The 13,588-nt window shown below is 40.9% G+C and overlaps 1 protein-coding gene across 1 annotated transcript; it reads right to left on the reverse strand.

Moving 5' to 3' along the window:
- Positions 1-2,522: 2,522 nt before the first annotated feature.
- LOC146977134 (proteinase-activated receptor 3) lies at positions 2,523-5,268 on the reverse strand. The gene is made up of 2 exons (XM_085792396.1): positions 5,069-5,268; positions 2,523-3,897 (listed from the first exon to the last, which is right to left on the reverse strand). Exons 1-2 carry the CDS (start codon positions 5,130-5,132, stop codon positions 2,849-2,851), a joined length of 1,113 nt encoding a protein of 370 aa, XP_085648522.1. The 5' UTR covers positions 5,133-5,268; the 3' UTR covers positions 2,523-2,848.
- Between the last annotated feature and the right edge of the window lie 8,320 nt (positions 5,269-13,588).

Here is a 13,588-nt window from a genome sequence, read left to right on the forward strand (position 1 = left end):
AAGCTGCTGTCCAGCGTGTCAGGGCCTGTGTGGTCTACATAAGTTATTAAAAAAACAAAATGTGAAGAAACTGCTCCTCTGCGGTAGCTTTGTTGTTCACAGCTTTGCCCACAGAACGCACATGACATCAATAGGTGACAATGTCATAGCTGACCCTACTGTAACAACAACCGCAGCAGAAGGCCTAAAAGACACTGACATGCACAGAGTGATGGTTAACCATTGTGGAGGGAGACGACAGACAGGTTTACGTAGAGTAGGCTATGTGGCCTACAGGAAACAGGTTTATTCACATTAATGAAGATTCATTGATGTATAAAAGTCACACATTTGTGAGTTTGGCAGTTACAGTAGGCTATATCCTCTTCAAAACACATGATAGATTTTGGGGCTGATAAGATGAACTTTCACATGAGATAACTGCCTAAAAAAAACCCATAAGATAACTGCCATGGTTATAGTGCTAAATAAACACTGCAGAACCAGAGGAAGTAGCCTAACACGTACTGTTACATAGCTAATTTAAGTTTCCCCTCCACTGTAATGGAAATGTGAGTCTCTATTTCTATCCCCAATTTTCTCAATCCTGATGTTAGCATGCTAATCTGCTAGCTGAGATCCAGCCCAGCCTAGCCTACTGTAGCCTAGTGTCTTGGCGGTCTAACTTGAAGAAGATGGACGAATAGGTAAGTAAACAATTAGTAACACTCATGCTGACTATGTAGGAATAGCAAAACTTCCAATCAACTCCTTAAAGCAGAAGTATGCGGAATGTTTGTGTTAATATAAGTCTTAAATACTGTAGCTAGTTATATCTTCCGACAGCAATCACTTATAAAGAGTGTTTTGGTCCAAAACACGGGTCTGCCAGTCACTCTGCTCTGCTGTAAGCCGAGGAGAAAACTTTCCTTGTATCCTACAACCTTTATCCAATGAGGAGAGAGAACGGCATAAAGGGGCGGTCGTTTTGGCTAACTTCCTGAGTTAGCAGTCCCCGCCCTCGTCGCATACGTCACCACATACACGCGCATCCCTTGGCTGCACACACAGAGTGGACCGCCCCTTTATGCCGTTCTCTCTCCTCATTGGATAAAGGTTGTAGGATACAAGGAAAGTTTTCTCCTCGGCTTACAGCTGAGCAGAGTGACTGACAGACCCATGTTTCAGACCAAACACTCTATATAAGTGATTGCCGTCGGAAGATATAACTATTTAAGACTTATAATAACACAAACATTCCGCTTACTTCTGCTTTAATTTAGGCTAGTAGAAAACACAGAAAAATACTTTAGTTAGCATGCTAACTAGGTAGCCTCACTCTGGCTAGCCTGTCTTGCCACTTTTAAAAACCTCGTTTTGAAGAATTAGTACTGCTTAGAGGACATTTTAACAACTTCTTTGGCAAGACTAGGTGGTAAACATCTGTTATTGCTAACACTGGCTATGTAGCAAAAGCAGAAGCAGCTTACAAATGGCTCCTTTAAATCTTGGCAAGAACAACTCAGCCAGACTGGCTCCAGTTGGATGCATGGCATGAGTTACCTAAACCCAACAACAAAGGGGACTCTGAGATACTCTGAACCCCTGTTGGGATAAATATATTATGTAACACGTCGTTGGACAGCTGAAGTCTTAATCGAGGGTAACCACACTATTGGAATTTGTTGTTGGTCAAAATGAGCCTTTGGGTTCAGACCAAACACAATCCTCCTGAAAAAGTCATTTAGAAGTGTCGTTCCCAGACCTCCAAACCATGAATAGACTTAGTAGGAATCAGCACTGAACACAAACAGGACTTATTTCGTCTGTCCTCAGTTAATTGAGACTCTACAGACATAGTATAGTCAAGGAATCAGACATGTGATTCCACCTCCAGGTCAAAGGTAGCCTATTGTGTATTTGATTTGTTTGTTGTGGAGCAGCAACATTGAGACAGAGGAAATACCCAGCTCCCATGTTGGAAAGTTTGGGGGTGGGGAGGTGTTATGTCACCCAAAATGCTGTGAGATAGGCCAGGAAATGCTGACTAAATGAGGGAGGCATAATTGGGGGGGTGGTGATTATCTTCTTGAAGAGTTCAAACGATAAGATAAACAAAGGTCTGGATTCAGGGATGATCTAAGTATAGCTAATATAGAAATTGTAGAAAACAGGGATTCAAGTGAATTTGGCTTCAGTTGTATTGATACAAAATAAAACATACTCATCTATATTAAATAAAACAAAGACCCATTATCAAGTTGACATTTTAATGTGCAGACATCAAGATAACATGAAAGCAGGAAATGTGCTCATTTCAAACATAAATACCCCCACCCACAAAACCCACAGGAACCTTCAGCACAAAAATAAAAAAGTCAGTTCTCTAATTTTTCTATCATTTTTACAGAATTCATACTGAGTAATGGTGATGCTACATAGCCAGTCCGCATTAGCTGCTGGAAACAAAACTCAAACTTTTATTCTCCAAGCTAATGCTAATCCAATCAGCTGGCCCTGGTTTAGCTGACCTTACATTTTCCGATACCGAGTCACTGTAACATCCACTCTGCTCTGATGAAATAGATGTGTTCAAAGGACATAATTCAACTAGTTCAAAGGCCTTTAAACTATGAACCAGTATCATAAAATCTTGTTTTACTACCATATATTAACATATTCACCATTTGTCTGTGCATTTTCTCCTCTATTTCTGTCGCCGTCAGATTCACACATGAAAAACGATATTTTCTGTATTAAAAACAATAATTCTATTTACAGGAACACCATTATTTGTTTACTACAGTATGAATACAGCAGATTATTTAGTATTTGGCTTTCTCTTTAAAGTCCAAGTTTCAGGCGTCGCTCAGACAGAGACGCTGAGGGTTGTGCTCTTAAAGGGCCTGAAGTATGTCCTGGAGCCTGCAGACTTGGACATGAGGACAAAGAGGAACGGGTCCAGACAGGCGTGGAGGCAGCACAAACACACCGCCACGTTGAAGTATACGTACAATTTATCCGTCTGATCGAACAGCTGCACATAGTGGAGGAGGTGGAGGATTCCCGCCGGGGTGAAACACAGCAGGAAGATGACGAAGACCAGAGAGCTGGCCTTGATGTACATCATCCAGTCGAGGTGCGATCGGTTGAGCTCGCAGACGATCCGGACGTAGCAGAAGACGGAGACCGCCAGCGGGAGCAGGAGGCCCAAGACGGTGAGGATCAGGTTGTAGGAGAGCAGGAAGACGCGGGAGTCGGGCTGCAGAGGGAGGACATCGTGGCACGTGGTGAGGCCCGAGTGTTCGAGTTTGTAGGTCTGTTGGATGACGAGCTCGGGGACGATGGCGACGGCGAACACCAACCACACGGACAGCGTCACCCAGGCGGTGCACATCCTCTTGGGCAGCGTCTTGTACCAGAAGGGGTGCACCACGGCCAGGTAGCGCTTGACGCTGATGCAGGCCAGCGTCTGGGCCGAGCAGTACAGGTTGCCGTAGAAACAGGCCGTGACGACCCGGCAGGCGGCCTCCCCGAGAGCCCAGTCGTTTCCATGGAAGTGGTAGTGAGCCTTGAAGAAGAGGGAGAGGAGGAGGAGGAGGTCCGAGGCGGCCAGGCTGCAGTAGAGGATGGCCGACGACACCTTCCTGACCTTGGACGCCAGCGAGCACAGGATGGCGAGGTTGGCCGGCACGCCCACGGTGACCGCCAGCAGGTAAACGGCGGGGATGACCCGGGTGCTGAGAGGGCCCTGCAGGTACTCGGCCGTGTCGTTGTGTTGTAGCTGCAGAGGAGGCTGAGTCGAATTGGGGGCCGAAGTCCCATTGAAGACTTCTATCGTAGGGAGGATTCCTATAAAGACTCTGGGCACAGGAAAGACCGCGGTGCTGTTCCTCCGCTTCCTTGTTCTGCCAACGCCTGACGGGAAAAAAAAACACACAAAAGCCCATGATAAGTATAATAATCATTGTATTTTTATATATTTAAAGCAGAAGTAAGTAAGCGATCCGGTCGTTTTGGCTAACTTCCTGTCAGCGGATGGAGTTAGCAGTCCCCGTCCTCGTCCCTACGTCACCACATTCACGCGCATCCCTTGGCTGCACACACAGAGAGGACCGCCCCTTTATGCCGTTCTCTCTCCTCATTGGATAAAGGTTGTAGGATACAAGGAAAGTTTTCTCCTCGGCTTACAGCAGAGCAGAGTGACTGACAGACCCGTGTTTCAGACCAAACACTCTATAGAAGTGATTGCTGTCGGAAGATATAACTATTTAAGACTTATATTAACACAAATATTCCGCTTACTTCTGCTTTAAGTAATTTCAAATAAAGATGTATATAAACGTTGTTGGTATTTGTTTCTCTATCTAGTGGTACTTTCAGGACCCAATAAAAAAGATACGCTTTTATTTTGAAGGCAAAAACGTTGCTTTCCGGTATCATAGTGCAAAAACACTATCCTCATCGGTGAATGATGCTCTTGGAGATGTTTTTTTTGTTTTTGTTTTTTACTATCGCTTACCATCATGTGGCGTATGAGGAAACTGCACATAATGAGGATGTGACTTCTGCTTTAATCAAATATAGTCACGCAACAATACACATAACACTCCGATTAGGGCAGAAACCCACTGGTTAATTAATAAATCTTTATTTTCTCGATGAATCCTTTAATTAAAATGAAGTAACTCTTCACTACAGAACAAGGAGACACTTCAAATCACCTGAACAAAAAAAGTGTGATCAGTTCAATACTGTATTACACAATAAAAAAGGAAATGATTCAGTAATCAAACAAGAGTTTCAAGTTTAATCCCAATAGAAAAAAGTGTTGTCATCATGATTTCATGTTTCTGTTACAGTGAATCAGTGAGAGTAAGCAAGTTGAAGCTTGTTTTTACGTAAACTTGTGAACACATCATCTCACAAATTAACTCCAACACACATTCACTTTTTTCATTAAAACATCTGAAATTAAAAAACATAGATGGTATAACATATATAGGCCTACTATTGTTATAAAATAAATGAAGTGAAATGAAGGGAGGATTAAACTAAACTAAACTAAACTTTGACGAGCATCTCTTACCTTTTTTCTGCAGTGTGTCGCTCACACAGAGAAGAACCAGTAGACAAAACAGAAGAGTCCTCATCTTGTTTTTTCTTGCCGTTGTGCGTCTCTCTGTGCTGTTGTGGTCTCCGCTTCACATGTCAGCGCTGCTCACTGTCACCTCTGTTCTGCTGCCACTCTTTGGGTGTATTGAAGTCACTGAACGGCACTCCTCCCTTCCTCCCGTCCTCCCTGTGTAGCCCCTCTCCTTTTTTTTGCAGAATGTGTATAGAAAAAAAACAAAAAACACACACACATCTTCACCGCTTCTACAAAAATGTGGGCTGTCTTTGGTTTCTGTTTTAACTTGCACAGTTAACGCCTTCACTCCTAGCGATCACATTCAGTCCCCCCTGTGATCTCTCCATTCTGGTGATCTCCAGCCTCACGTACAGAATATATATATGTAATATGTGTATATAAACTGTATATATGGCCTGTCAGGAAACAGTAATCCCTGTAGGGCAGAGACATACGGTAATACACGGGAAGAGGCCACTGGCTGAGTGAGGAAATGTCTGTGTGAAGAGATAAGCTTGTTGGAACATGAGGAGTTTTTGTTTTGCTTTCAATTGAAACATTTTTTTTTTAGTTTTTTTTTTTTTAAATAAACGTTTTTCCACTTAGTTTTTCTCCTAGAAACTCATCACGTTACTTCATGGCCTCTTTAAGAAATGTGTGAATTTGACGACGCAAGATAAAATCTCAGCGTTATCAACTGGTGTGAAACCAAATAAGTCACATGTACAGTTGCATATCTGTGACTGTAGAGGGTCGTGCCCTTTTTAAAAATTTAATTTCTACTTGATTATTTTGACAGTCCTCAGGTCACACGCCATGTTTTTTTATTTACCACTTCTCAGTGGTTGCTTTATTATTCTGAGCCTTGACATCCAGCTGTTCACAGATGTGACCTGCGTCTTGTTTTGTGTCTTGTCTGCGTAGTAGATGGGAACAGTTACCACCACCTTCTGTGCTGACCTCAGTTTGATGTCTTGTTTCCCGTCTGTGACGTTGCAGATGAGTCAAAGCAAACAGGACAAGCAGCGCATCTGCTGCACAGTCACAAACAACACATAAACATCTTCTCCTATATTTGATCCGAGGCAGCGGAGGGTCAGAGAGATGAAAACAGTCCCTGTCATCCGGTGCACTTTGACTCTCACGCACAAAAAAACACAAGTGAAACCAAATTTCCGTTTGCAAAAATCACACCTATACATAGGAAGTGTGACGCATGTGTTTCCTCTTTTGTTGACTGACACAGAGCTGCAGCAAACATTAGTTCACTGTGTTGTTCAGGTCATATCATTCTGTAGAAGACAACTGTTAAACATCCTGATTTACCTTTAATTAAAAACTAATGTAAAAAAAAAAAAAAGATTTCAGACTCACACACGCATGCACACACACACAGACAGACTCTCAGGCGACTACATCCCACACCAAGATATTTATTAAAACTCAGGATTTCTCAACTCAGGATTTCTCCAACTATAAAAACTACATGTGCTTTTCACCGTTATTTTCTTGTTTGTAAAAAAAACCAAACTTTTTTGTGAAACACCCATTCTTCCCACCAGAGGGCAGTCTTCACTTTTAGCACAACTTCCACTACACTGAATGCACAGGCGATTAGTAAAGGCTGTCATCATTTTTTTTTTTTCCTTTAAAAGGACCAGTGGCTCATTGCTTCCTAAAACCGTGTCTAAGGTATTTAGACTGGTATGTAGCATGAATCAGCTTCTAATGGGTCACCGCATTTACACTGTGTAAACACAATAGCGACTCTTGAAATGACACACATGTTCATTTTTACATATTTCTTCAACGCTAAGTCAACAGTTTTTTTTTATATTTGGGTTAATTTTGTTTAGATTTATAAAGTTAATATAACATATAATTGTACATTTATATAACAATTGTGATGAAAAACCTTTGTTCACACAAAACAAGAGATGAAGATTTTCTTCTTTGTTTCTCTAACTTAAAATCAGTACAATTTCACTATATAGCATCTATCCTACTCAAGTTCAATTACAGTTTTTCTCAATTGCTAAAACACTAAACCCTGTTGTCTGAACCAAATTCTCAGTTGCTTGAACCCACTGATTGAATCAGTCACTCTTTTGGCAAAACCATCAGCACTTTTCACCTGTTTAGACACATCTTGCCAACACATTTTCATTGTGATGCACCTGTGTTGCATAATGCTGAGCACAGGTGGCAAGAGTCAAACACAACTAAAGCACAGGTTTCATCGGTTGAACACAACAACTCAAAATTGATCACACTTGTGTCCAATGATGTGAGGGAACATATATAAGCCAGTTCAGGATGAAGTCCTGTGGCCTGATCCAGTACAGAGAAATTACGCTGTGGCTGAGTTGTATGCACTTCTCATTTGTATATTTTTGTACTTTATTTTTACATAGGCTTACTGTATACAAGTGCTAAATGCACAAGATTTCTGTTTGTTTTTGTACTGTGCTACGTGTACAGTATAAATGCACAGGATTTCTGTTTTTTGTACTTTTTTCTTTTTTTACTGTACTATGTACAAGTGCTAAATGCACAGGTTTTTTGTTTTGCAAGAGGAGAAGATGAGAGACGACAGGGTGAAGGAAGAGAGGATGAGGGAGGGAGGGATGAACTGGGAAGAAAAAAGAAGTAAGGAAAAGGGGATGAAATGGATGTGGGGAGGGAGGTTGGAGGGTGAAAGAAAGGGAAGGGGAGAAGTGCTAAATGCACAGTTTTTTTGTTTTGCAACATGCATTTAGCCTACAGTGAACGATAAACATTTATTTCTACAGCTTCATATCCTGAGCATTGTGTTTTCTATTTTTCTATGTAGTGTTTAGTGGCTGCTCAGTAGTGTTTTTAATTTTGATTGACTCGGGGCACGATTTGACAACATAGTTCAGTTTTGGGCACAGATTGAACTGTTTTGAGGTGAAAGTTTGGTTTTGCAAGAAGAGTCTGAGGTTTTGTGAATGTAGCTTGAAAATTGGGGTTTGTGTTCACAGTTCAGAGAAAATGAGAGAAGCTTTCAAGAAATGTGTCTTAGCAATCGAGAAAAACTGTAATATAATGTTTCCAATATGTACAAATCTTCCCATTTGTTTGAACTTAGTGTTGAAATTTCAGTTCATTCCAGTTCAGTGAAATGAAAAAGACATAAGGAACAAAAGTTGTTCTTACTTTTTTAAGGAAAAGAAACTCATTATAATAAATGTCCTTCCTCTAAAACAAAAGTTTCACTGGAATCATTTCTCCTTGGATTTTTCTGAAGACTTCACTTACGTTGACCTTTAGTCTTTAATAATGTACTTTAATAGAAGTTTGTGATTCACCTCGTGAAAGGAAGTGAATCATCTTGAGCACAAACTTCAAGCAGAACGATCAATGTGACTTTTGAGTGACTCCACAATGAAGGTATGTCAAGTTTGTGTCACTGTGATAAAATCTATGACAGACAGTGTTCAATTTAGAGATGAATATCATTTATTCATTATCATAATATCTGTTAAATATAACAAAATTCCCCAGAACCCAGTTCCTATTCATACATAGGATTTAAAACAGAAACTACGCGGTACACTTACACATGCACTCATGCTTTTCCACAGTCATGGGGTTATTGCACAAGACAAGTATTGCACAGACGGTAAGTGTTGTCTATGTGGTGGGGCCGGTTTCAAGTGCACAGCTCCGTGCGGTAATGGCCTCGAGCATATTTAATGTTTGTGGTTGCGTACAGCGGTGTGTACAGGAAGTAGAGGAGAAGTCTCCCTGAGGTATAACCAGTGGTAGTGCTGATTCTCACAGTTTTATATCAGTAACGGAGTAAATTTACTTGAGTATACTGTACATATCCAGAGGATTTGTACTTTACTTGAGTATTAGATTTCTTTGGTACTTATTACTCTTACTTGAATACATTTCCAAGACAAATATTTTTACTTTTACTCGAGTTAATTTCTAGGAAGGCTGAAAAGTACTCGTTACTTTCAGGTCTGCTCTTTTTTTTTTTCTAAAATACTATTGGACACAAGCTGTGTTTGTCAAAGAAGGAAACCCTAACCCCTAAAAGCAGCACATCAGTGCAGGTGGTTTCAAATAGTTAATTCTCAGAAACAAGAGTTAAAGCAGAAGTAAGCGATATTTTTGTGTTAATATAAGTCTTAAATAGTTATATCTTCTGACAGCAATCACTTACATAGAGTGTTTGGACCGAAACACGGGTCTGTCAGTCACTCTGCTCTGCTCTGAGCCGAGGAGAAAACTTTTCTCGTATCCTACAAGTTTTATCCAATGAGGAGAGAGAACGGCATGAAGGGCTGTGTGACGTAGGGACGAGGACCAATAGATCCATGACGAGGGCGGGGGCTGCTAACTCCATCGGCTGACAAGACGTTATGGTGCGTTCAAGGCAACCCGTAACTCGTGTATTTCCGACCTGTGAAGTCGTACCAGTTCGATCTGGTACGAGTTCACGGGTCGGAAGTTACGAGTGGCCGTTATAGTGACTTTCACAGGTAAAACAGGTCGGAGAAACACGAGTGGGTTGCCTGGAACGCTACAAAGTCGTAATTTGTGACTTGAAGCTGTAATTTACGGTTTCAAAAGCCTGCCTGGAACGCAGCATTAGCCAAAACGACCGGATCGCTTACTTCTGCTTTAAAAGGTCCTTAAAATTCATTTAGAAAAAATTATAGTAATTCATTGATGTGAAAAATAAGACATTTACTCTTACTTTTACTTAAAGTAAATTTAAAAGCATGTACTTTTGGATACTTAAATATCTTTAAAAGCAAGTACTTTTTTACTCTTACTCGAGTAACATGTCGACTGAGCTACTTTTACTTGTAACGGAGTAAATTTTGACCAGTAGTATTTGTACTCTTACTCAAGTACTGGGGTCGAGTACTCTGTCCACCTCTGGGTATATAACCCCCTGTGCTGAGGTCCAGTCAGACATCTTGGAGACGGAGCTGATGCCAGAGCAGCCTGGGTGTGTTTTACGCTCCAGTCTCTGCAGGCTCTTTGTGATTATTGATGCTGCTGTGCTTACACATCTGGTCTGTAATTGTGGAGGAGGAGGAGGAGGAGGAGGAGTTGTACGTCTGTCTGCTCTGAGGCTGCCAGCATGTTGGGGGATTTTTCACATGTGGCAGGGAGAAAGACACAGAGACACCAGAGCAGCTGCTTTCCATATGTAGATATAACAGACAGTGTGCATGACTTCAGCAGTCTGAACGATAAGTGAGTGTCTGCACGAAGTCGTCTGTCCTCTTCACTCACACATTTCACTGGAGCACGGTTTTAATTGTTTCATTACTTGAGTTATTTTATGTTTTAGAGTGATATAATCTTCCCCTTTTCTTCTCCACCACCTTCATTTCACAGCCTCATAAAAAGGTTTAGAAAAGTAAAACTCTCATGTTGGTTTAGATAAGAAATACACTCAGTCCAGACTACCAGCTTTTAGACGGTGCCAACCCCGCGGCCCTGATGACTGATGAAGCTCCCGTCCCTGGTGATCATCATCACTTCGCCAAGTCACTTCCTGAGAGGAAACGACCCTTGTGGAACAAAGATCCACTCAAAATAAAACTGAACGGAGAGGAAGGGGTTGTTGCTCAGAACAGCAGCTTGTGTTACTAGATGTTTTGTTTTTTTTCCAGTTTCACACAATCCAAACAGTCTTTTTGATATTATATAACGCACTATTAGATATAAACAATTTACATAGAGATGTTTCTATTGCAGCTACAAGGACAATGAGTCTGTTCTGTAACATTTTGTTTGACAAAGCTGCAAACACAAAACTGACAAATCATAACCTTATAAAGTTATTACGGTGGACATATGAGCAAATATTTGGCAGTTTACTCGTCCGGCAGATTCAAGATTTGACCTGGAGTCGTGTTTATGGCCGTATTATTACAGTCATTTTGTCTCAGGGATCAAACATGATAGCAACTGTTTGACAGAGGCAACACACTATAGGAAAAACTGTTTTGCTTTGTTGTTAAGTTTAGTTGACAGTGATGACGATTTGTTTATGTCTTGAAACTCGAAGATAATAAGATGTTGTACTTGAGCACATGCCACAAACTAACACTTCAGTACATATGAAGATTGGCCTTTCTCCCCTCCTAATCTGTGTTTGCATTGGGGAAGTGAAGCTGTGTGTTTCCTGCATTGTATAGCCTTCCCATCTTAGACTGGCATCATTAAAGGGATATTCCTGCATAGGTTTAACCCATGGTCTAATGCACCTTGAGACCGAGTTGAACATCCCCTTGAGAGATCAAGTTTGCCAGCCGTAAACTTCTCTAGTTGTAGCAACTTCAGCATAGACCGCACGATAGCAAATATTGCTGTCTTTGTTGCCAGGACGAGTTTTGTTTTCTTCTCTTTTCAATACAAAACCAGGCAAAGCCAGCAGGGGTTTGATGCTGGGACACTATTTGTACTGTTGACAAATTAGTATGGTGCTGTTCTGAGCATTATTTGTGGCTATGAGTGGTTTTTTAACGGTGGTTGGCTCGTGGCTACAAACACAGCAGTTTTTTGCTATCTGGCTGTCTGTGCTGAAGTCGTTTGCGGTCTGCAAACTTGATCTCTCTCAAGGATGTTCTACTCAGTCTCACGGTGCGTTAGACCATGGGTTAAACTTACGCCGGAATATCCCTTTAAGAAGGACTGTAGGACTGAATTTCTATGGGTTTGCCCCAGCAACACTGTAGGACAGCCAGGAACTTCAAGTCTGACCGGGAAAAGAAAGCATGTACTTATCAGTTGCAAGGTTTTTTACCCTTATCTTGTTATTTTTATTAATTTTATCTACATTTTCAAAGAGTTTACTGCAGAGCTGCACTTATGACAGAAGTTATTTATTGTAAAGTAAATGTTGTGTTGTGTTTGTCACAAATGTTTTAACCATACTTGAGGGATCACTGCATAAAATTGTGTGTTTATAATAAACATGACGAATCTGGCAGCTGGTAACCAAAGAGACTAAAGAGGTTTGAAATGACCAACTTCAACTTTACAACTAAAGATTACATATGTGAAATGATAAAGGTCTGTAACTGATAATGAAATTATACAGTTAACTCAATGAATTAATGTTTACTATGTTGATTAATTCCTTTCTGTAGAACTAAATGTGTGTGTAGTGTGTAAACATGTAAGTATCTTATACAGTATGTTCCATGTGCATTTGCATTGTCACTCATCGTTTACATTTATCTTGACAACACTGCTTCCTGTGATATGACAAGATTTCCTGTCAGGTTTCACCGTATCTCACATCATCACAGTATCCTTCTCCTTTTGGTAGAAAACACCCAACATATCACATATCACATATCAACATGACAAGTCTATCAGCAGAAAATATGTGTGAAAAGTTCAGCAACACTTCATATCTTCCATACTGTTGCACTTATGGTAGAATAAAGCAAAATCGATCGATCTCAATTTATAAAATCAAATATCGAAGAGGAAATGCACTGGTTATCATCAGACTTTAATCCTTTCTCCACGAATGCTGTGAAAATGTAATCTGTTCATGTAGCAAACAACAGCACAAACAAGAATATCATATATTTACATTTTTGTGTTAAACAAAAGAAAATAACTGAGTATGATTTATTACAGGTTTTCTACACGGTTGTATTGACGACACACTATTAGATCTCTGACTGCTCTCTCAATGCTGCTTTATACACTGTGAGTGAGATTTGCACAGTTGATTTTATTCAGTTATTTTTGCGAATCTCAAGTTCCTCTTTCGGTAATGTGTTTATTCTGATTCTGTCTTAGACACATTTCAGCTGCTGATTCTCACAGTTATATATCTGAATCATACCAGATGGAAAAAGCTAAGAGACTTTGCGTGGGAGATTTCAGTCTGATTCTCGGTCTGTTGATGTTGTGTGACCGACCCGAGACACTGTCTGTACTATTCCGACTACGTAAAAAGAGTGAATTCCTCTGTGATACTATCATATCACCTCTGTGTTTTTTGGTCTGGTTTTGTTCTCCCAAGGCCGGTCCCAACACGACGATGCCCTGAGAACGATAAAATGTGCTACAACCCACTCAGAAAACAACAAAAACAACAACTTGTGAAACAGTGGCCTGGAGCCGTGCCAGTTAGGCTACTTCACCCTGGATGTAGTCTCCCACAGTCCATATCCTGCCTCCTTTTATGTGCAGGAATGAGCGACTGTTAGTTCAGGAACGCCCAGGCCTGAGCCTTGATGACCTCAATGGTGGACAAACTGTCCAGCTGCACGTTTTCATAACAACGAGGGAGGGGTCACATGACCGCTCAAATCAGGGCAATAACCTAATAAATGACAAGTGTGACTGTGCAGATTTCATTTATAAACCTTTATCAAGTCTCTGTGACCCAGTGGTCACACTTTGGTTTTATGGTTTCATAGTTCAGTTGTTCACTGCTCATTGCGTCACATAAGGCAG

Source organism: Trachurus japonicus, chromosome 12, assembly GCF_045865225.1.
Source record: "Trachurus japonicus isolate A0001 chromosome 12, Traja_1.0".
In the NCBI taxonomy this organism is placed as follows: Eukaryota; Metazoa; Chordata; class Actinopteri; order Carangiformes; family Carangidae; genus Trachurus; species Trachurus japonicus.